Source organism: Panthera onca, chromosome D2 (assembly GCF_046562875.1).
Source record: "Panthera onca isolate mPanOnc1 chromosome D2, mPanOnc1 haplotype 2, whole genome shotgun sequence".
NCBI classification, from domain to species: Eukaryota; Metazoa; Chordata; class Mammalia; order Carnivora; family Felidae; genus Panthera; species Panthera onca.
Genome location: NC_138349.1, coordinates 1,242,123 through 1,265,310, shown reverse-complemented (window position 1 = coordinate 1,265,310; position 23,188 = coordinate 1,242,123). Strand labels below are relative to the sequence as shown.

The 23,188-nt window shown below is 64.0% G+C and overlaps 2 protein-coding genes across 7 annotated transcripts in view; one reads left to right on the top strand and one right to left on the bottom strand.

Moving 5' to 3' along the window:
* The first annotated feature begins 194 nt into the window (after positions 1-194).
* On the top strand, positions 195-16,059 carry DPYSL4 (dihydropyrimidinase like 4). 2 transcript variants are annotated; one of them, XM_060641173.3, is made up of 14 exons: positions 195-476; positions 3,986-4,074; positions 4,564-4,748; positions 6,752-6,916; positions 7,496-7,557; positions 7,652-7,732; positions 9,142-9,210; positions 9,566-9,686; positions 10,530-10,686; positions 10,973-11,114; positions 11,809-11,979; positions 12,284-12,463; positions 14,146-14,311; positions 15,143-16,059. In XM_060641173.3, exons 1-14 carry the CDS (start codon positions 219-221, stop codon positions 15,232-15,234), a joined length of 1,938 nt encoding a protein of 645 aa, XP_060497156.3. In that variant the 5' UTR covers positions 195-218; the 3' UTR covers positions 15,235-16,059. The 2 variants fall into 2 exon arrangements, with proteins under 2 accessions (XP_060497156.3, XP_060497157.3); XM_060641174.3 differs by lacking the exon at positions 195-476 and adding an exon at positions 1,395-1,616.
* Positions 16,060-17,480: 1,421 nt separating this feature from the next.
* Positions 17,481-23,188, bottom strand: part of STK32C (serine/threonine kinase 32C) — a 97,468-nt gene continuing 91,760 nt past the window's right edge. For all 5 annotated transcript variants that reach the window (XM_081790433.1, XM_081790434.1, XM_078435028.2 and 2 more), the window contains 4 exons: positions 22,792-22,917; positions 22,567-22,698; positions 19,069-19,136; positions 17,481-18,150 (listed from right to left, as the gene is read on the bottom strand). In XM_081790433.1, the coding sequence (XP_081646559.1) occupies positions 18,012-18,150; positions 19,069-19,136; positions 22,567-22,698; positions 22,792-22,917 (465 nt within the window). In that variant the 3' untranslated portion in view covers positions 17,481-18,011. The remainder of the gene's footprint in view (positions 18,151-19,068; positions 19,137-22,566; positions 22,699-22,791; positions 22,918-23,188) is intronic.

Sequence of the window (23,188 nt, the reverse complement as noted above, 5' to 3'; positions counted from 1 at the left end):
TGGCTTCGCCCAGACGGAACGCGAGCCCTCGGGCCTGCTCGGCGCGTTCAGCACTCTCTGCGCGGACAGCGCCAGCCCCGCGCGCGGGCTCGGGGTCGGTTTGGGGTCGGTTTGGGGATGGGGGCGGGGGGAGCCGGGCCGGGTCGGCCGGGTCACGCGCCGCGCGCACACCCGCCGCAGGAGGCTCCGGGACCCGCGACCCCTCGCCCGCTCCCTCCATGGCCGCACGCCGGCCGCAGGAGCCCGCGGAGCCTCTGCCCGCGGGCCCGGGGACGCTGGGCTCAGGCAGCCCGCGGGCCCGGCCCAGGCTCGGCGGCGTTTTCCGCTGCGTGGAGGACGCCTTTGAGAACAAGACGCTGCAGCTGGACGCGTCGGGCGGTGGCCGTCGGAGCCCTCGGGCTGGAGAGCAGTACAGCGGGCCACCTGGCGACCCAGAGGGACCCGGCGAGCCCCACCGAGATGACCCGGAGGCCGCGGCAAGTCTGGGAGGGCCGCCCCGCTTGACCCAAAAGCAGGCAGTGAGAAGCCGCAGGGAGGGCAGGCCGCCGGGGCGTGGACCAGGGGCTGGTTCTCTTCCCAAACCCGCAGCCTCTCCGAGGGGACGTGAGGGCTCAGGGAGGGGCCTCCCTCTCCCTGACTGGCCGAGTCTGTCCCCGGGAGACTCGCTGTCCTGAACCCGCGCGCGTCGGGCCTCTTCTGCCTTGGTTCTGCTTCTCCGGTCTGTCAGGGGCTCTGGGTAGCTCTCTTTCCCTGCATGTCTCAGTCTCGCTCTGCCTTCCTATCTCTGTGCCTCCTTAACTTGTGCCCTTGTCCCCTTCCTCCTGTCCCCAAGCTTCACGCGGCCGGCCGTGGAGCAGCCTTGCGGGAGGTGTGTCCACCGCGGGGTCCCGGAGCCAGTACACCGCCCTGCGTCCCGATCCGGGCCTGGACCATAGGATGCGAAGGAGCCAGGCTTTGGCCAGAGGCGCCTTCCCGGAGGGAGTCCGGCTCCCGCAGCGCCCGGGCCTGGACTTGAGATTAGGATCAATCCCAGTGGCCTTGGGTGCGTCGGGTCACCAGGGAGCAGGCGGCGGGCCCTGGCAGGGCAGGGGCGAGGGCGGGGCCTGCAGGACTTGGCCGGACATCACCCTCTTTCCGGGGGCCAAACTCCGCACACGCGGCGGCCAGGACTTGTCGCAGCCCTCTCCCCCTCCCCAGGCAGCGTGCGTCCGCGGGTCCGCGCCGCGACGGGGGCGCAGGGGTCCCGCCTGTGGCCTTCGCCGGGGCCCGGGGTGGAGGGGTTACTGAGCACTGCTGGGGTACTGTGGCCTCCGCCGGGGCGGCTAGCGGGTGGGTACTGAGCACGGCTGGGGCGGGGCTTGAATGCAAAGGAGCAGCTGCGGGCCGGGGGCGGGGCGGGCCCGGGGGCGGGGCTCGGCACCGGAGCCGCGCGGCCCGGCGTGCTCGCACTCGGAAGCCCGGCGCCCCCGCGTACAGGCCCGGGCTCTGCGCGCCCCCGCCCGGGACCCCCAGGGCCGCTCCGCTTGAGCTAGGCCGCGCCGGCCGAGCGTGGGGGCCGCGCGGGCGGGAGGAGCAGGATGTCCTTCCAGGGCAAGAAGAACATCCCTCGGATCACGGTGAGCCCCGCTCCGGACCCCCCTTCACCCCGCGCCCCCTGCCCACCGCCGGGGCCGGACCGTCCCGGCTCCGCGCCCAGCTTGCTGCGCTCCGCGTCTAGCCCGCGTGGGTGCCCCCCTCCCGGCGCTGGTCCTTCCAGCGAGCGCCGCGCCGGACGCACAGGTCCCGGGCCCTCCTGTGCTCCAGGGAGGGCGCGGGGCCGGGAGAGGCCTGCTCCCCCAAGCGGGGAGGGGCCTCCTTCCCCGCGGCGGCCGCGCGCCGAGGCGGGGAGATCCGGTCTCGGCGTCCTCCTGGGACGCGCGGCCTTTTGTTGGCACCGCCGGCCGGGCCTCGGGTGCGTCCCCCGCGCGGCGCGGCTGGCCTGGCTCCGGACCGCGCCTCCGCCGCGCGGGGAGCTCTTTGTCCGAGACAAAGCGCCTCAGCCTCCGCGGCTCAGCCTGGAGCCCCTGGAGGCCCGAACCCCTCCACGGAGCCGGGGTTCGGAGACCCCAGGGGAAGCGAGCGCTCCCTCGTAGCCTCTGAGCGGGCACCCCGGCAGCCCCGGCCCTCGGGAGGGGAGACCCCCCAACAACCACAAGCGAGGGTGCGGGAGGTCAGACGGTTCACCCCGCGCTGCCAGCAAACAAAGCCGCCCCCTCCAGCCGGCCGGCCGGGAGCCGGCGGAGGGAGGGGGAGGGAGGCGCCCCGGCGCCAGCTGGACCGTGGCAGGGGGCGCCCGCGAGGCTGAGACCCGACTCTGGAGTTGACCTCGTCAGGAGGGCGGTGGGCTTGCGGATTCCCGTCCTGAGAGATACTCCGGGAGGAAGGAGCCCCTGTCCTTCCCGGACTGGAGGGGGTCTTGCCTCGACTGGCTCGGGGTCCAGCCCGATTGGGGAAGTCTGCCAGTGGCTTGCACGGGGTTGGGGTTTTGGCGGGGGGGGGAGTCAGACACAAGATGGCTTGTTTAGGGGAACTTCCAGCCTCATCCTGGTGAGCACCTCATCCCAGCTGCATTTCCCTCTTGGTTCCAAACCCAGGAAGGTTCCCAAAGTGTGAGTTCAGGTGCCTGGGAAGGGGAGAGATGTAAAAGACCACAAGTAAGGTCTTCCTACCTGGGTGGGGCGGGGCACACAGAACACAAATGTCTTCCTGCCTGGGGGGGGGGGGGGGGCGGTGGGGACACACAGACCACAAGTAAGGTCTTCCTACCTGGGTGGGGCGGGGCACACAGACCACAAGTGTCTTCCTGCCTGAGGGGGCGGGGGGGCACACAGGCCACATGTGTCCTCCTGCCTGGGTTGGGGGGACACACAGACCACAGCTCTCTTCTGCCAAAGCCTTCGTCTTCCTGGTCAGGGTTTCCTTGGGCTTACTTGAGGATGGTCAGTCCACTGGGGGCTGCACTTGGCCCGTGGCCTGGCTCATCAGCTGTTTTGTAGACAGTGGGGGGTGGTTTTACGAATCAATACAATCCTGAGAAGTCAGTCCAAATGGAAATGAGGACGAGAGGAGGATCACGTAGTGAGGAAGGCCCCCCCCCCCCGTGACAGGTCATGTGCACCTCAGCGGGCTCTTGGGGTTCCTGCTAACTGCACTGCACAGCCTGGCTCCTGTGGCCTTGGCTGTTGGTGCGTGGAGAGCCACGCCTCCCTGTGAGGCACACTTGTCGTTCCTGCCGGGCCAGGTCAGAGGGGTGTTGAGGCTCAAACACGGGAACAGGAGGAAAGGGCTGCCGAGTGGGGTGCTCGTCCACAGCCTTCTGTGTCTCTGCTCCTTTTCCACGTTTCTCCCCATCATTCTCCCGAGTCCGTGCCAAGTTCCGTGCATGACACCCCACTTTCTGCCCCACTTTGCACCTCCCCACCACTTGGCGGGGTTCCTAGAAGTGGGTTTATGGCTGCTGAGCACTGGGCCAGCCCCACCCGGTGCCACAGCTCCACGCTGTGCAGGTGACCCACCAGCTGGCCTCGCCTGCTGGCACTTTGTCCACCCACGTGGGGTACCTCCAGGCAGCACCACGGCCTGTGGTCACCCTGATGTCTTCCTGGCCCTTCATCCCCATGGCCTCTCCATCAGCAGCTCCTGTCTCCCGAGTCCCAGCCTCTCTGGACTCTATCCCTCCTCGGCCCCTCAGCACCCCCAGACAGCCTAAGAGAGCACCAGGCAACACCCCCATTTCCATCACTGAACACCGCCCGTGAGCCACAGTGGCCTCCAGACCCCTCTGCCCCATTCGTGGGGGTGGGAGACAGTGCTGGCTTCCTCGCTCATTTCTATGTGTACGCATTGCATCCGAGTGTTCCAATCCTAATTCCAGAGGAAGAAGTTTTGGAGAGGATGTTGAATAGCTCAATTTGGAGAAAACCTGTCTTTTGTTTGCTTCCAATAGAGTGACCGCCTTTTGATCAAAGGCGGGAAGATCGTGAATGATGACCAGTCCTTTTATGCTGATTTGTATGTGGAAGACGGTTTGATAAAGTAAGTTTCTGCCTCAAATATCTTCACAGATCACACGTGTGCACATTGATTGCACATTGTCCACAAGTTTACCTTTGGGTGAACTCCACCTAAATGTTTTGTTTTGCTTTGTTTTTCTTTTCCAAAATCCCGTTCCCTGGAAAGAGCCCCAGCCCAGGCCTTTAGTGACAACAGAATCTTGCCAGTTAGTGGCAAGGTCTTGGGAAGCAGGACAGTGGCTCACACATTTATGTGTGTTATCACAGCTGTAGGATGATTCAGGGCTCGAGGTAGGTGCTTAATAAATACTTACTGACCACACCTGTCAGCGTCTCTGCTCCTGTCAGCGGCTCTAGTCCCTAGAGCAACACGTGGAACCCAGGTGGGCACCGCAGGGCAGTGCCCAGGGTGGGTCTTCTGTGTTGACTGTCTCAAGCCCACGGCTGGTATGTCATGCTCTCTGACGGTCTCCGGAGGCCAGACCAGTTAAGTAATCTTTGTTGCTTTCAGACAAATTGGAGAAAACCTCATTGTCCCTGGAGGCATCAAAACCATCGACGCCCATGGCCTGATGGTCCTGCCAGGCGGAGTGGACGTCCACACGAGGCTGCAGATGCCCGTCCTGGGCATGACGCCAGCTGATGACTTCTGCCAGGGGACCAAGGCCGCCCTAGCGGGAGGGACCACCATGATACGTGAGTGTCTCCCGCGTGCAAAGCATCCATCCCAGGCTCTGCCGGCCAGGCTTCTGTGTTGCAGGAAGAGCCTTACAATAGAGCGATTTTTTGGTCTATTTCCCTTTATTACCTTTCAGTCTAAGAAAGCTTCGCGTATGCTTTTGTTCTCCCCGTTCACGTTGTGAGTCATCTTGCCTTGGCCAGCTCCGGCCTGCTCCTGGGATTTCCATGGGAGCAAATGGATGTGTGCCCAGGAATTTCTTATTTCCTGGGAAGCTGGCAGCCGGCCAAGGACTAGGTTTTCCAAACCAAAATGCCTTGCATGAGGGGAGGGGTCATGTCTGAAGCAGACACGTTTGCTCCTGAGCCTCTGAAACTCGGTTTGCACAAAGTTCCTGCCCATGTCGAGAAGGAGGCTACGTTTTCAGAAAAAGCACGACAGGAATACTTACTGTTATCTGATCAGCAGCCACCAGAGTTGCCCTTTCTTCAGTGCTGGCTCTGTGCCACCTGCAGCTCGTAAACCCTGGGAGCTCGGCAGACAAGCCCCGCCTACCTAACGGCTTGCAAGGCGGATTCACCTGCCCGAGGTGAACCTGACTGTGCTAAGCTCAGAGCCAGGATGAGACCCCAGCCCTCCTCTCATGGCCTTGAATGCCACCAGCTGGGCGGTGCCGAGTGCAGGCACCCTGCTGTGGTTAAGACCTGGTCTAACACGCCTGGTTGAACCCTGGCTTCACGTTCCAGCTGTTTGACTTCAGTAACTCACCTAACTTCTAGAAGCCACGCTTTGCTAACCTGTGAGGCGGGCGGGAGGGGAAGAGCCTCCTTAGACGGCTGTGGGGACTAAGGGAGTCAGTGCACAAGTTGCTCTGTTGTGCCTGGCACGCGGTGCATGCTGTCAGTGCTGCCACCAGGAAGGCTGCCCTGAGGACTCTGGGCTGCTTCACAAGTTATGTTTAGCTGTTGCCCAAACCACGGCTTCGTTTGGTTTACTCAACCATGAAGCAAACACCAACAAGCCAACAATGGTCTTGTTTTTTAGTGTGAGGAGACTGGCCATTTTAGGTCACTGCTCATGCTCATCACTGGTGGCCCCGGCCAGCAGGACACTTTGTGACTGTTACCTGCTCGTGCCAGTGCCCAGGCATCAGACAAGCCGTGAGGTGTCACTGTGAGGACAGAGAGATGCTGTGTGGCTTGAAGCTAGCCTCTGGCTAACCGTCTTCCCCAGGCTGGAGCCATGCAGGGACCACAGGACAGGGTAGCACCCTCTTCCCCAGGGTCCTGGGCGTGAGATCTGACCTGTGGGGAGCATGGGAGACCCACATGGGGGGGGGACCCACGGTCTGCTGGGGGAAGGCACAGCGTTTGCCAGTAACCCTTGGGTGGGTGTGCCTTCTCGTTGGCCACCCCTACTCTGAGCTCTTTCCCGGCACCCAGGGGAGACCGTGAGCAGTGTTTGGACCTTGGACCTGAGGTTGGGTGGGGGAAGTGATGGTGTAGTGGCCAAGTGCTCTCCTGGTTTCCCCAGGGGTGGGGTGGTGGTGTTGTGTGTAGTCAGTGAGGTTCAAGTAAGGGGAGCCAGCCCGGTGCTGCTGTTCCGGGCTGGCTGGCCAGGTTCAGCACCACGGACAGCACCACCACCTGCTTCTCCGCCCTCCACTGGCCCTCCAGGTGCGCTCGCTCCCTAGACACCTGTGTTGGAGGTTAAGGCTCTGGACCGCCACCGGTGCTCCTTGGGGTGAATGTGTCCATCAGGGCGTGGGTGGCTTGAGTCTGGGCTTTCTCTCTGCTCAGAGAAGGCCAAGGGATATGAGGCAGAAGGTGCCTCTTTGGACAGAACCAATGAGCAGGTTCATAGCAGCACCGGCCTCATGGAAGCGACCCGTGGCCTCTCCACGGCTTTTTCAAAGGCACTTCCTGATCTCTTGGGAACATGAAACCAGTCTCCCTTGGAGGCCAAGGTGGTTCCCGGTGACCAGAGTGGGGGCTCGGCTGACCGCACTGCCCCCCCACAGTGGACCACGTGTTTCCCGACACGGGTGTGAGCCTGCTGGCAGCCTATGAGCAGTGGCGGGAGCGCGCAGACAGTGGGGCCTGCTGTGACTACTCCCTCCACGTGGATGTCCCCCGCTGGCATGAGAGCATCAGGGAGGAGCTGGAGGCCCTGGTCAAGGACAAAGGTAACGGCATGTCCAGAGGCCGGGTGGGGTGGCTGGAGGGCGGGTAGGCATGGGGGTCCACGCTTCCCTGGTATTGGCTGGAAAGGGCCCCTACCCCCAGCCCCTGGCCAGGCTGGACTCTGCCTCTGTTTGACCCCAGGGTGGGGGGGTTGGGAGCTGGGGGGAAGAAGGACAAATTGGAAGGTCTGTTCTACTTGCAGAGGATCCAGAGCAGGAGGTCACCTGCCTCTGTGTCTGAGGGACAGGTCCTGTCACTGTCCTCAGCTGCAGCCCGGGCCCCTTGTCCCTGTCCTGGACGAAAGACAAGAACTACAAGTTTTCCTAGCGTCCTTTTAGGAAGGGAATACTTTCCAACCTGCAGTTCTCTGTGCTGTCTGCACTGAAAAGCCAGTCTGTGAACAAGGCTTAATTTCTTTTAATCAAAAATCCTGAAGCAAAACCCACATCACAGCTTCTTGGGGATTTGACACAAGTTAGTTACGAGCAGGCCCGTGGGAGAGGAGATCAGGGAGCAGGGGAGCCTCCCGGGCGTCGGACCGACAGCGGCTGAGCATCTGATCCCCCCTGCTTGTCCTCCAGGCGTGAACTCTTTCCTGGTCTTCATGGCGTACAAGGACAGGTACCAGTGCACCGACGGCCAGGTGAGGGCAGGGGCTGACAGGAGGGGACAGCGGGTGCTTCAGGCCGCTGGCAGGGTGCACACAGCCCCACATGCCTTGTGCACTCTCTTCCCAGATGTACGAGATCTTCAGCATCATCCGGGACCTGGGTGCCCTGGCCCAAGTGCACGCAGAGAACGGGGACATCGTGGAAGAGGTGCCCGGAGGGCTGCCCGCAGGATGGGCGGGGGCGGATGAGGGGTCGGGTGGCTTCTGGACACTCACATGTGGGCACTTTGTCGCACAAACCCCCAGGGAGGGAACAGTGGACATATTCTGGTAGGCAGGCTGCCCTGGATCAGAGGTCAAGCAAGCAGGGAGTTGGGGGGCCTGGGGGCTTTTGTCCATAATGGAGATTCCTCCGTGATCATCACACTTCTTTTTCTTTTCAATTTTTTTAACGTTTATTCATTTTTGAGGAGGGGGGGAGGGGCCGAGAGAGAGAGGGAGACACAGAATCCGAAGCAGGCTCTAGGCTCTGAGCTGTCGGCACAGAGCCCGACGTGGGGCTCGAACCCACGGACCGTGAGATCATGACCTGAGCCGAAGTCGGATGCTTAACTGACTGAGCCCCCCAGGCGCCCCTGATCATCACACTTCTTATCAGAAGTTTCCCAGAACCAAAATGTTGCTTCCGGGGGGACCGAGACAGGCTTTCCTGGTGTCCTCTGCCCCTGTGGATCGAGGCCCCACAGAGAATTAATTGTTCCTTGTGGTCACTGAGCACAGGTCCTGGCCCCCACCTGCCCCTGTGCCTGGGCTGTGGGGTCGGCGCCCGCAGGTACAGATGCTGTGGGTGCTGGGAGGTGCGGGGGCTCCTCACGGGGCAGCATGCCTCCCTGGCATCCCAGACACAGAGAAGCTTCCTGGTGGGTTGGGCTCTGCCTCATCCCCAGTTGAAAGCAAAGTGGTGACACCTGGGGAGGGGCACGTGGGGTTCCCAGGTCCTCATCCACCCACCCCGCCACGAGAGCGCCAGGTGCTGTGTGTGGCCTCTCTGGTCCAAGGCCAGGCCGGGCTTCAGTTAGGAGAACGCCGTGGGTCTGGCTCAGTACGCAGGCAGGTGGGCAGAGCATGCCAGGGAGACCCCACCAGTGTGGGGAGTCGTGTTATCGGGTCCACGGGATTCTGCTTCTCGCCGGTTCTTCACGGTCTTCATTCATGCGAGAGGCACAGATCTTCAAGGGCGTGCTGGGGAAGGTGCATTCTGTCCACCCCTGACCGCGGAGCCCCCAGTGTACTCCTGGATGCCCCCTGCTGGCGAACACAGTATGGCAGGCGGGGTGCCCTCTCCAAGCCCCGACCTCATCTGTAATGTAGGGAGCTGGGGTCACTCCTCTCCAGACCCACCCTACTCCTCCGTTCTGAGTTCTCTGTAGTTGGTGATTCGGGGGCCTGGAGGCCCAGAGCTCAGTGTAGGGGAGGAGAGCTCACATGAGCGTCAGGGGGGCAGGGCACATCTTGGGGGCGGGGTCTCCTGGGCTGCCTACATCACACCCAGACTGAGGCTCTGTGAGACTCCGGCTGTACCCGGGCCGGACTGTGATGTCCTGTCCGTGTTTTTAGGAGCAGAAGCGGTTGCTGGAACTTGGCATCACCGGCCCCGAGGGCCACGTGCTCAGCCGCCCCGAGGAGGTAGGAGTTTGCCCGCTGAGCGCCGTCCCAGCCCTGACCGCATCCCAGACAGCCACTTCACGGGAGTGGACCTGACCCCGTGGGCGTCTAGGGCTGTGACTCGCTGGTCCTCCTCTGGCTCATGTCCCCCATCACCACTGGTGGTCCTTTACCCAAGGCCAAGAAGGCGGTGAGGTCAGGCTCTGGGAACCACGTGGGTCAACCTAGACCCTCCTGGGCACTGAACTGCAGGCTGGGGTCCTCAGTCACTCACGCTACCCCCTCTGGGCCCGGGATCTGTGGGTGATGGTGGCCGTCCATGCCCACACCGGTCAGGAGGCCCCAGGGCCCGCTCAGTCTGAGCTCCCGTCCCCAGGTGGAGGCCGAGGCCGTGTACCGTGCCATCACCGTTGCCAAGCAGGCCAACTGCCCCCTGTACGTCACCAAAGTGATGAGCAAGGGTGCGGCCGACATGGTCGCCCAAGCCAAGCGCAGGGGTGAGTGCCGGGCCCTGGGCCCCAGACGCTTGGGGGCGGGGGCGGATCTCTCAGGGATCGGGGGTCGCGTTCTCAGGACTGGGGGCCCAGCTGGCTGAACTGAGGCTCAGAGCAGGGCAGGCCTGATGGAGAAGCAGCGGCCACCCTGCCTGGCCTCTCGGCGGTGGGGCCTCGGGCGGGGGCTCCAGGGGTGAGTCCTGCGGGAGACACGGGCGCCCTGTCCCTGTACAGGTGGGGCCGGGCCTCCTGTCTCGTCGAGGTAGCAGCTGCTCACCAGGGGCCATGAAACGAGGGGCCCGTCGGTCCTGTGTGCACAGAAGCGACACAGCTGTGCGTGCGTGTGTGCGTGCGTGTGCGCGCGTGTGGCGCGAGTGTGTGTGAGGGACAGCTGACCCTATGCCTGATGGGACCTCGCCCCCCTGCCCTGCCCATCGCTGTGTGCTTGGTGCCTCCGTGCCTCCAGGAGCTGGGGTGCACACGATGCGAGCCCGGGTGGCCTCTGCCCATAGAACGCCCCCAGCGGAGGAGGCGGGGGGGACACAGAAGAACGGGGGTCCTAGGGGACAGGCCTCAGACCGGCAGGGGCGGGCAGAGTTGACCACGTTTCCTGCCCTCGGCCCAGCTGATTCCCCGGCAGGCCCGACCTCTGGCAGGTGGTGTGAAGGGGAGGGTATGGAGGGGACCCCCGCGTGGGAAGGTCCGGGTGTCCTGGAAGGCAGAGACGAGCCATCCAGGGTTTGGAAATTGAGGGGCGTAGCAAGAGCACAGCGCGAAGGGCCCTACCCTGCCCGGGTCCGGGGGGCACGCAGCCTGTGGGGGTGCCTCTCACGGGCCTCCCTGCAGGGGTGGTCGTGTTTGGGGAGCCCATCACCGCCAGCCTGGGCACCGACGGCTCCCACTACTGGAGCAAGAACTGGGCAAAGGCCGCGGCCTTTGTCACGTCCCCCCCCATCAACCCGGACCCCACCACCGCAGACCGCCTCACCTCCCTGCTGTCCAGGTAAGAAGCCCCTCCGGGCGCCCCACCACGACCTCAGCCCCCAGCAGCCCTGGGCTTCTGCACGAGCCGCGGGCCGGGACCCCCCCCCCGGGCAGAGAACCCACGCCGATCCGTCCTGGCCCTCCCGTCCCCGTGCTGAGCCACCGGCCGTGCCCAGCGCTGCTCCGGGACAGCCTCCGGCCCCCGTGGGCTGTGCTGGCCGGGCAGGGGGGCGAAGCCGGCTGGCCTTGGCCGGCTCAGGAAAATCAGGCCGCGGTGGGCTCCCCTGACCCCCCCCTTTTCTCAGCGGGGACCTCCAGGTGACCGGCAGTGCCCACTGCACCTTCACCACCGCCCAGAAGGCCGTTGGCAAGGACAACTTCACGCTCATCCCCGAGGGCACCAACGGCATCGAGGAGCGGATGTCTGTGGTCTGGGAGAAGTGTGTGGTGCGTGCGGACTGGGGGTCGTGGGCCATCCCCCCCCCCGCCCCCCGCCGGTCCCTCAGGACAGAAAGCCACTTACCCAGTAAACACACCGCCTGGAACACAGGTCGGGGTGTGTCGTGTCCCCGGGGCATCACGCCCCCAGCCCTGCCATCCAGGGCTCCCCAGACATTCAATTCTGGTACCCCTGGAGGAAACTCCCGCCGCTGTGGGGCGACCAGGTCACCTGCAGAATGCATCTGGGAGAGCCGGGTCGCTATTTGTGATGGGATTATGCCCAGTCTCCCCCAAAGGCCTGACGTTTCCTCAGACTGCCTGCACCCCCGCACTCCCGCCCTGAGCTCCTCCCCCCGCAGAGGCCCGGACACCAGCCCCCTCTCGTCCCCCTTCTTCCCGAGGCCTGGCCACCCCTGGGGACGGTCATGTCCTCCAGGGGAGATAGACGTCAGCAAAACCTGGCCGCTGATTGCCTCACAGGGTGAGCACGGTGCTGGTGTGCAGGGCCCAACAGGGACGCGTGGGTTTGCGGCAGCGGGGCCCTCCGACGCCCTGGGAGCACGGTTCTGATGCCGCCTGCTGCCTGGGGACAGGGGCCGGCGTCCACACAAAGGCCACGAGACCAGACCCCCGAGGGCTGTTCGGACAAGCACCCCCCGTCCCCCGCCTGCCGCCTCACCTTGGCCCTCTTGTTTCCCAGGCCTCAGGGAAGATGGATGAGAATGAGTTTGTCGCTGTGACCAGTACGAACGCGGCCAAAATCTTTAACATTTACCCGAGGAAGGGGCGTGTGGCTGTGGGCTCTGACGCCGACCTGGTTATTTGGAACCCCAGGGCCACAAAAATCATCTCTGCCAAGAGCCACAACCTGGTAAGAGAAGCCGGAGTCCCTGGGTCAGCGTCAGGGTCAGGGCTGGGGGAGCCCCAGGGACCTGCACCACCTACCTGCCCTGCCTTGCGGGAGACTCAACCCTGTTACAGGCTCATCCGCAGGCCCTTCCTCCCGAGACACGCGTTTTAGAAACTGGCACGGCCCGTTGTGGCCAGTTCCGTCCAAGTTCCGGCCCAGCCGGGGTGACCGGTTCTCAGGGGTCCTAGAATGGGGGCCCTAGGGCTCCGAGGGTGCCGGTCAGCCCGCAGGGGGGTGAGGCCGGCCCTCCACCCTGTCTCCCCAGAACGTGGAGTACAACATTTTTGAAGGCCTCGAGTGCCGAGGGGCCCCCACGGTGGTCGTGAGTCAGGGCAGGGTGGTGATGGAGGACGGGAACATGTTCGTCACCCCCGGGGCCGGCCGCTTCATCCCTCGGAAGACGTTTCCCGACTTCGTCTACAAGAGGATAAAGGCGCGCAACCGGGTAAGGCTGGAGCCGGCCGGGGCGGGGCGGGGGGGATGGCTTGGACTTCTCCGACCTTGTCCACCTCCACGAGGTTTCCCCTCCTGGTCAGCCTGGCCCGGCGGAAATAAGTGGGACCAGCACCTGCTTGGGGAGTCGGTTCTTAGTAGTGGCTTTATGTACTTTTGTTTTTTTAAATCTTTATTTATCTTGAGGGGGAGGGAGGAGGAGCAGAGAGAGAGGGAGACACAGAATCCGAAGCAGGCTCCAGGCTCCGAGCTGTCAGCACAGAGCCTGACCCGGGGCTCGAACCCATGAACCGCGAGATCATGACCTGAGCCTAAACCAAGAGTCGGACGCTTAACAGGCTGAGCCCCCTCTGGCGCCCCTCCATGCAAACTTTTATTACCCAAGAGGCACAACAAAAGTGGTGGCCGCCTCTCTGAGTGAGCGCCGTAGACTGTGCGGGGGCACCATGGGAGCCCCCCCCACCCCGCCGCCCGTGCATGGACGCGCGTTCACAAACAAGCAGGGGCCTGTAGGCTTTATGGCAGCTTTATGAACCGGGGATTTGGGAGTACTTTCCACATCTTTCCTTCCTTCCTGCAACCCTTGGCTGAGCTGCCCCCTGCGTCTGAGGGACGCACCGGGCGTCTGACCGGCCCCGCGGCACGCGTAGCTGGCTCGCGCACACACACGCACACGTGTACACAAAATTACTGTACACACAGGTTTGCTTTATCCAGCTTTCTAGAAGGACGTTGTCTGAGCTCAGAGCAAGGAGGGCCAGCTTCCAGGGTGGGCCGGGGGCCGGGGTGATGGTCTCCTCCAGGGGGAAGGAGAGTGGAATCTGCTCTAACTCCCGGAGATGCCGCTGTCTCAGGGCGTGAGGGCCACACAGCTGCTCCCCGAGCTGGGGCCTGGAGAACGCGGCCCAGCCGGCCCAGGTGCAGAGCCCGGGCCGAAGTCCAGGCATCCCCCTCCGCCTCCCGCCCACAGGGGTGGGGGTCTGCTGCTGGGCTCCTGCAGACCCTGCCCCCACACGCAGCCCAGGCAGGGAGAGGTGGCTCCCGGTCCCTCACCATGGGTGCTGGAGGCGGGGTGTGGACTCAGACCCAAGCCGTCGGACTCGAAGCCCCACACTTGCCCCCCCCGCACCCTGTGGTGACCCCCTGGGACTGGCAACAGTCACGAGTCTGAGCGTGAACCCCAGGGAGGCGCCAGCAGGAAACGGCACACAGGAGGGTTTTGCTTCGTCCACAGACCGTTTGTCCATCATGGTGGCTACTGGGGAAACGTCTCTGGCTATGGGGCCGTTTTCAGGGAGGACAGGACCCAGGGCTTCCTCGGGGCTGGGGTGGGGGCTCTGCTGGGGCCATGAATGAAGTCTACTGATGAGGCAGTGGCCACGGGGGCCGGCTTCCCCTTCCTTAAAGAGGCCATGTCCTCAGGGCTGCCCTTGTCTGAGCGTGTCCTCTAGCCTCAGGGGAAGAGGGGCCGTGTGCACAGGCGTGAGCAGGGAGGGACGTGCACACTGTGTAGGGGGGAGCGGGGAGGGAGGGGTGCGTTCAAGGTTTGCGGGTGGTCGCGGGAGGAACCCCTCCGTTGGCTGGGAGCCCTGGGGTTCCAGAGCCTGGCAGAGGGGGGCCCGTGGAGTGGAGCAGGCTCGGCCCCCCTGACGCCCAGCCCCCTCGGCCCCACAGCTGGCGGAGATCCACGGCGTGCCCCGAGGCCTATACGACGGGCCTGTCCACGAGGTGATGGTGCCCGCCAAGCCGGGGGGCGGTGCCCAGGCCCGCGCGTCCTGCCCAGGGAAGATCTCGGTCCCACCGGTGCGCAACCTGCACCAGTCGGGGTTCAGCCTGTCTGGTGAGTGGAGCTGGGGTGGGGGCTCCGCTGGAGCGTCCCGAGGGTCAGGAAGCGCCCCCGGGGTGGGCACCAGCACCCAGCCTGTGGCAGGGTGAGTTCAGCAAGGCCGCAGACCACCCACAACCGTCCGCAGATGGGGAGTGTGGGGATGGGGGGGCAGGACATGCTACCCCCACCCCACAGGGGCCAGTGGGGAGGCCCTCCTGCTCCAGCGTCTGCCCCAGCGTGGCTGTGGTGACCCCTACTTGGATCATTCGCGCTGTGGAGAGGGCTCAGTGACGGGGTGGGCACGCGATGCCTGTGCCGGGTGCCGTGTGGGGTCCGGCCCCTCCAGCCCGGGAGTTTCATGTCAGGCACATGAGGAAGGGTTCTGTGAGCACATGGGGACACGCAGGGACACCGTGGAGGGCTCCAGGGGCCCAGGGTGCAGGCTGCCCCTTGGGCCTCTGGTCAGGGTCCTGGCTGTGCTGTGACAGATCCCTGCAGATGCACTGGGCCCGGGTCCTACCTCTTCCCACCCCTGATGTCCCTGCCTGTCCTCCCTCTCACTGGCGGCAGAGTCCCTGCTGGCCTCCTGGGGTCATCATAAAAGCTAGGGGCAGGCTTCTCTTGTTGTGGGGCCCAGACCCACAGGTGGGACGAGCAGGCCTGGCTGCCCCACCTCACTTCCCGCACACCCGCGGCCTTGGTGTGAGAGCGTCTGCATGGTCTGCTCGTCCGTGCGCCAGGCTGTCTGCGGTGTGGGTGCGCGGGGGCTCCGCAGCCATGGCCCCGGTTACGGGTGCAGCCAGCGCATCCGTGCCCCTGCCCTCATGCCCACCCGTTCTGCAGGGTCCCAGGCGGACGACCACATTGCGCGACGCACGGCTCAGAAGATCATGGCGCCCCCTGGCGGACGTTCCAACATCACCTCGCTGTCCTAGGTGTCTGCGTGGGACCCGGCGAGCCAGTGCTGTCCCACCCACGGGGCGGCGGCTGGCCGGGGCCGCTCACCTCACATAGCTCTCCCTTTGTCAGACTTACCTTAAAGGTGCTTGGCCTCACCTTCCCCCCACCTCCAAGAAACTACCCTTTTGGGGTCCCAGGTCCTGTACGAGGAGCCTGTGCAAGGAAAGGGCTGAATTTGGGGGGTTTCACTGCCAGGTTGAAGAGGCTGGATGTGATGGCGGAGTCAGTTCAGGTGGCCCCGAAGGACAGCTGGGTGCTTCACAAAGGCAGGGCTGCCGCCCCGCCAGGACCACGGGAACCACGGGGGCCCCGCAAACGCGTGAACAGCAGGCCCGGCCGCAAGGCTGGGGCGTCGGCTCCCGTCCCGTTATGAATCACTGCCCCACGGAGCCCCAGGCCTCCCCTCTGCTCCTGGGGGTGAAGGTGCAGCCTGCCCCCTTTCCCTGTCCGCCTCGGTATGGGGCAGGGGGAGCGCCCGTGAGCTGAGCCCCCTGCCCCAGAGCTGCTGTGATTTCAGGGACCCATCAGGAACTTCGCAAAGGGCAGCCTCGTTCGTACGTTGCCAAGGACCAAACTTCCGCTCTTGTAGTAGCCCGAGTCCAGGGGAGTTTTAGGATCCTTTAGCTGAGATGCTCTCCTTTTACGACCAAGTGTGCGGTCTGGTAGTTGATTAGCGCAGCACATTGTGCACCAAGGACAGCTGTAGCCAGGAACCTGCATGCCACCCACAGCCCGAGCGGCCGCCTCTGCCCCGCGCGGACGGGAATGGGGTCTATTAAAGGCGTCTGGGCTAGAAGCTGCTGGCGTGTGGAGCCCCGACTTCTCTGACCCCGCACCACGTCCCCACCAGCAGTTCGCGTGCGGGGCACTGGAGAACATTCGTGCTGGCTGCGCGGACGGCCAGCCGCCCCTCAGGATGGCTCTGCTCGGCCTCTGGGTAGAGACGGGGCAGGGCTGGCTCTTCCTCTCAAGGGAAGGGGCCCGGGAACCGTGGCCGCACCCAGGCCTGCAGCTCAGACACGGCCAGCAGATGCTGGTGTGGCCCGTGGCCAGATGCGCAGAGCGAGAGAGTTGGGCTGGACGACCTCCGCCACGTTCTGACCAGACGGGCCAAGAAGGTGGTGCAGCCCCAGCCTGAGGCCTGTGTCCCCCGCAGATGTGCGCCCCGGGCCCTGCCCCCTCAAGACAGAGCAAACCAGGGCTTTGACTCAGAAGGCACTGATGGCCTGGCCTCACTGCTTTCATAGAAATCGTGCTGCTTCTCTGCTCCAGGTGTGGAATGTCCCCGAAGGGTGTATTTGCTCTAAGAGCAGGGTGTTCATGGTCAGGGGGACGACAAGCTGCACCGGTCGGGGACGGTCCCTTCCACCCTGTGCCTGCAGCGCCCATTCCTGGTGGTGACCAGGGAGCTTTTCCAGCTGTGCCCTCTGGGGGAGCACAGCCCCAGCCTGGAATCTGGGCTTCCTGTGGGGCTGCCCCCAGGAGAAGGCCCGACCCGGCGGTCCCCAGATCTGTTTGGTCAGTGCAGCCTCAGAGCTGCATTTCCGGGGCTCCGCCGGGCCGACGTCCAGGCACAGGCGAGAGGTGATCGAGGAGCCAGGTCACACCCACATCCGCGCAGCCAGCACAGGAAAGGGGTGTGCTATCCCCTGGGGTCTCAAAGTGCACACTGAGATTCACAAGGTTTTACAGAACCCTAACCTCTTCTTCGTTCTTGCCTCTGGAACCACCAGGTCTCCACCTAGAACTTTCTCTGGGGGCTGGCACCACCCACAGGTGTCCTGCAGCTGCCCACCTCTGGACCCTGGCTTCCCGGTAGTGACTCCTGTGTCCCCTGCGTGGGCACACGGGGTTGTCTCTGACATGAACCCCCCCGGCCCTCGGCGAGCGGGGAGCTCCCTTTGCCCAACTCAGCCAGCTGCGGTTCTGGATCTGGTTCTGGTTCTCCGCTGCCCCGGGCTCCTCTGCCCCCACCCCACTGGCAGGCTTCGCCACCGCCCCTGTCGGCAGACTCCGCCCCTGCCCCGCCCCACCCCACCGACAGGCTCCGCCTCTGCCCCGCCCTCATCGACGGGCCCCGCCTCTTCCGTGCCTCCACTGGCCGACTCCGCCTCTGTCCCGCCCCGTTCCCGCCAGCAGGCTCCGCCTCTGCCCCCCCCCCCCCCCCCGGCTTTGTACAACCCCTGCAGGCTTACAACACGCACGACACTGGACACCGAGCAGCTCCTAGGTCGTGATGCTCAGAGGTGACAACTGTACAGAAACACAGCAGAAGTCGCCAGAACAATGTGTCTATAAAAACACTCCTCACCTTTCCGCACGAGACTCCGTGCGCCCCGGGGAGCCAGTGCACGGACGTCCGGCAGCCGACGGCGGGGCCGGTGCCGAGGGCTTATGTACAGCTGAGGCTGGTGGCACTGGAGCCTCTGTGGCTTGCCAGTGGTGGGCCGGAGGGGTGGGGGTGGGGGGGCACCAGCGGAGGCCGCAGGCCTCCTGCCACCATCGCAGGTAACGGAGCCACCGGGGCGTGTCCCCCACTCCCGGCGGTTGCCATGGGCCACGGAGAGCCCTCGAGCAGGCTCGGCAGTCAGCCCGTCCCCGTGCAAACAAGGCCAGGGAGCAGCGCGGCCACCAGGCCCGGGGTCTGTGCTGGGAGGGGCAGGGCTGCTCGGCGGGGAATGTCCACGCTGGGCCTCTGCCCGCCACCCCGTCCTGTCCTCCTGGCAGACCTGGGTCTGCAAAGCAGCGGGAGCTAACTCTCGGTGAGGCGGGAGGGGCAGATGGGGCCGCACATGGACAGGGCGGGGCGCGTCCCCTCCTGGTCCTCCGCAGCCTCCCCGGCCCCGGGGGCCGGCGGCGGCTCGCTCGCGGGGTCCTGGCTCTTCTTCAGCCTGTGGGGGGGAAACACAAGGAGGGGCTTTCTGCAGCCTCTCCGGCAGCCGCAGGACGCTTCTGGCCACCCCCAACCCCGGCCTTGGCCCAGGACTTGCAGAATGGGTCCCCCAGGGACTCGCCGGAAGAAGTGCCCCTCCAGGCACCGCACGGGGCAGAGAATGGACGTGGGGTGCGCCAGGGGTCAGCCCAGCCCAGCAGCACCCTGCCCGACCACTGAGGCCTCAGACTCAACAGTGGGGCTGGGGAGCCAGAGCTGAGAAGGACACCTAGTGTAAGGGCACGTCCTGTGGGTCAGCAGTTTTGGAACAAAGCTTGTCAAGAGCTTGCCTGAGTGTCCTTATCCAGGCCTCCGGCCTCCAGGATGGCAGCCAGTGCCCTAAACCAGTGCCCACACATCGTCCTGGTCACCGGAGTGCAGAGCTGCCTCCTCCAGGAAGCCCTCCGTGCTGCACCTTACCACCCCTCTCCTGGGCCCGCAGCGCTGGGCTTCCTCCCTCCACTGCAGCAGGTGTCTTAGCTGTCTGAGGCCTGTCCTAGCTTCCTGCTAACCAGCTGTGCCCTTTCTGTCCCATGGTCCCTGACGTTCAGGAAAGTGTGGCGTGCACGAGGGAGGGATATCAGTCCATGTGACTGCAGGACTGCCCAGCCATCACCCCCCCCAGGAAGTCCGCGGAGTCTCTCCTCAGGAGAGGCTGGCTGTTAGACCTCAGTTTAGAAGTGCAAGCTCCCAAGCTCCCCTCCCTCCCACACAAGCCTGAGCAGGGGCCTCCCACTCTCCCTCCCTGGGAGGGTGGGGACCTGCTTCCCCGGTCCCCTGATGCCCTATGGCTGCCGGGGCTCGGGACCTGTGTGGCCCAGAGAGCCTCCGCCTCCTCTTGGCGCCCTGCTGCCCGCCCCCCAGCGCACGCACTCACTTTTCTCTGTTAAAAATCACAAAGTCTTGCTGGATCGCATCAAGGCAGTCCTGAAGGTAGTCATTCTCCTGTTAGAAAGACATACCAATGAATGTAATGGATGCTGTTAGACTCCCTCCCCTCCCCTCAGATGGGTTCCCAAGCGTCCCTCCCAGCCTGTCTCTTGCCCTGCTGTGGCCAGCACCTGTGGCTTTCTGTGGAGACCTGATCCGGGCTGTTGGAGAAACTCTGCCCTCAGGCAGCCAGAACATCTGGGAGTTTGCATCTCCTGGGTGACCCTCAGCCAGTGACCAAAGGGTGCCCAGTTTGGAAGCCCAGCCACTGCCTCAGGGCAGACGCTGCCATGAAGGCAAGGTCTGCAGGACAAAACTTGGGCCAAAAACCATACCTGGCTTGGCTCCCTCCCCTCCCTGGATCAAAGCCAAGGTCCTGGGAGACAGAGCTGGCCTCTGAAATCTGGGAGGGCCTGAGTGCACACATGTGGCCACGATGGCCCCTTCCAGCCACAAGAGGGCCCTCCCCACCGGAGGACAGCAGCACCTCCCCACCCCCCCCAACCCATCTGCCTCCACCTGCCCCCAGCAGCAGGGTCTGTGTGAGACCCGCTAAGGTCAGAAGGGCACCGCCTGGTGCAGGAGCAGAGGCTGGGTGGGTGCCCGGAGGACTGACGGGTGTGGGGCATACGCAGGAGGGACAGTGTGGGTGTGGGGCGTCCTCCCACGGCCGGGAGCTAACTCCCGGGCAAGAACCCTGGAGGGGGTCTAACATGCTGCCGGGCAGCTCCTGGAAACTTGGAAGGAATGATGGCCCGCCGAAGATTCCAGAACAGCCCGGGACGAGTGCTGTCTCAAGAGAGGTGGGCAGCCAGAAAGGGCGGACAGACTCAACATCGAAGAACTGATTGCCCTCAGACAACCATGCTCTCCTGGGGGGCCCAGAGGACGTTCCCTTCAGCGAGGCGCTAACGACTCAGCTGGTGAGGGGGCAGGGCACCATGGAGCAGCTTGGCACCGCCTGGGCTCTGCAGGAGACGCTGCTCTAGAACTGAGCCCCCCGGCGGCCATGGTGATGATGGTGCGCCAGAAGAGCACAAGCCTGGACCCAACTTATCTGGACCCAGCCAAGTGGGAGTAAGCCCTGTAACCGGCCGCACCGTGCAGCGGGAAGCAGGTCCCCCTGCGCCCGGGTCTAGCGGTGTCCAATGGGTCCCAGCGCTCCTAGGGCCAGGGACACGGACAGCCAGCCCATGCTCACACACACACGTGCACCCATGCACACAAACGCATATGTGCACACATCCTCACACATGTGCACAGGTGCACACATCGCACATGCACATACATCTCCGTGCACACACACACACACGTATTTACACACGCTCACGCTTTGCACCCATGCTTGCACACGTGCGCACACCTTCACGCACAAGCATGCTCACACACGTGCACCCCTGTGCACACACGTACATGCACACATGTGTGCACACTTTCACACATGCACACATGTGCACAATGCTCACACATGTATACATGTGCACACATGCTCGCACACACGCACCCACACGCACCCATACACACACACACACACATGCACAGTAAGATCAAGGGTACGAGAGAAAGCTGTCACCAGCCACCTTGATGGAAATTCACACCATTTCCCGGGTGTACCTTTGGAAGTCTGTTGGATACAGGGTCTGAGCTAACGCTTGGCCACGCCCACCTGGCAGCTGGGTGGGAGCAAGTGTCCCCACCCCGCCCAGTGGCTGGCCCCCAACACCCCCACCCCCGCCCTGAGTGCATAATCAAAATCCACTCATTTGGCTTCTGGTACAGCCCTGGTAGCTGGTCCTGGATCTGTGGGGTAACGGCCGTACCATGCACGAGGCCAAGAGGCTCCTGAAACTGCACCCCCCCCAACAAAGCAGCCTAGATCTACAAAAACAAGTCCGCACCAGAATGGAATGGCAGTGACAAGTGCCACCGTCACGACTGTAAGTCTGTGCCTTTGCCTTCGAGCCCTCAGGGCACAAGGACGCCACTCCCCGTTACCCTCCGGCTCACTAGGGAGACCTGGCACCTGGCTCAGGGCAGACGATGGGGACCGTGGCACGTGTGGCCCAGGGCAGCTCCAGGCAGAGCTGCGGAGCCCGAGGCAGCATGTTACCAGCGTGGACCATGCACGGCTCTGTGTGCGGCACACAGCCACCGACGTGACGGGGCCACCCTTCCAGTGCCCACAGGGGAGGGGCCAGGGCCAGCGTGCACGCACCCAAGGTGGATGACTGTACTTCCAGGAAACGCTTATTTTGGGTTGATTAGTCTTTGAAAGCCATGCCAAGCAGTTCAACGGGAAAACAGCAGCGTCTTCAGCACATGAATGGGTGGATATCCACGTGCAGGAGTGACCGTGGACCTGACGCTACCCGTAAAAGTTAACTCAAAACGGACCCCAGACCTAAATGCGAGAGGTAAAGTGATAGAATGCGAAGAAGAAAGCGCAGAAGGAAATCTTCGATAAGACGCCAGACGCACAAAATAAGAGAGGAGTGGAGACATCATACTTCATCAACATTTGTCGCAAACGACCCCACCCGACGAGAAAAGAGAAAGCCACGGAACAGAAGAAACTATTTGCAGCTCATGTCTCTGATGAGTGTCTCAGGACAGGTGAACGGCTCTTAGCAATCATAAAAAGATAAGGAGCGTGGTTCCGGTGCTTTCGCGGGAGCGGCTCAGAGTCGGTGCTCCCACGGTCACAACAGAACAGCCCCAGAGGGAAACGTGCGGGGCCACACCTGCAGTCCCACCTCTGAACACCAGGGGCCGCCACCAGCAGTCCAGAGTCCAGGCTCCCAGGGTACCCCCCAGCCTGGACCGGGCAGTGTGCTGAACGTGGCTGACACCCAGCCCCCGCCTGACCCCTGTGCCGGGGGGGCAGGCCCGAGGAGGCGGCACCAGGGCTGGGGTCTTCTGCGTGCTCAGACCGGTCCAGGGGCAGGAGGGCCACAGCTGTGACTGCTGCCATCTGCACCTATACCCCAGCTGCTTCTGTGAGCACCAGCTGTCCCTCCGGGACAGGTGCAGGGTTGATCGTGCGCTCACACGCGAGCTCCCCAGGAGCGCCCCCACCCTCCCGGGAGAAGCTCTGTGACCTGGGGCAGGCGAGGGGTATCTGTGGGTTTCGCTGTGTCCCCCCAGAGTGATGTCCTAACTCCCAGCTCCTTGGAACGTGACACAGAGTCACATAAAGAGAGGGTCATCGGGGTTAGGGTGGGTCCTAACCCGTGGGTGATGGGTGTCCCTATAAGAGAAGACACGTGCATGTGCCCCTGGGGGCAGAGGTGGGAGTGATGCGGGCCCGGGAGCCCTTCCACCAGGAGCAGGATCTCGAGGCGCTTCTACCTGCTGAGGAGAGGAAGCCAGGGGCTCGGCCGGGGGGTGGGTTTCAAGGTGGTGCCCCGGAGGGAGGGGGGGACCCCACACCAGGCCCCCCACTCACAGACTGAGAGCTGTCTCTGCTGCTGTCCCGGGACCTGTTCTTGGCCAGACGCTTCTTCTTCTTGTGAAGAGGCCTGGACTCCAGGATCATCTCCTCCAGCTCGAAGGTGGGGTCGCAGTGCAGGCGGCCTTTCTGTGGGGGGGATGGGAGCTGAGCCCCCCCCCCCCCCTGCCGCCCCGTCGGCCCCCGCCCACCTGGGGCCCCGCCCACCGCCCGCAGGCTTACATTGGGCACAAAGCCCGGTGCCACCTTCTTCTCACTGAGGTCCTGCCACAGCACGCCGGCCAGCGATGGGGCCGCCTGCATGTCCTGTAGGCTGGAGGCTCGGTGCTTGGGGTCCACAGTGAGGAGCTGGAACACGACCCACGTCAGATGGCGCCCACGCCCAGCACAGCCCTGGCGCCCACAGGTGGCCACCTGCCCCAGGCCAGGGCACCCCACTAAAAGGATCTCAAGGGTCAGGCAAGGAAAGGGGGCACTGACTCCAGATCAGTGCAGTCATGTGGCCAAGGGGACAACCTGGCCAAGCCCCTGGAGCCCAAGGCCAGTGGAGGGCGTGTGGGGTCCACGGGGACCTTTGACTAAGAGTCACCAGCAGGTGGCAGCCTCAGCCTGGTGAACG

Coding starts and splice junctions, on each gene's coding strand:
- DPYSL4 (XM_060641173.3), top strand. CDS start 219: ATGGCCGCACGCCGGCCGCAGGAGCCCGCGGAGCCTCTGCCCGCGGGC. Junction 7,733..9,141: donor ACGGGGACATCGTGGAAGAG/GTGCCCGGAGGG, acceptor CCGTGTTTTTAG/GAGCAGAAGCGGTTGCTGGA. Junction 11,980..12,283: donor CTGCCAAGAGCCACAACCTG/GTAAGAGAAGCC, acceptor CTGTCTCCCCAG/AACGTGGAGTACAACATTTT.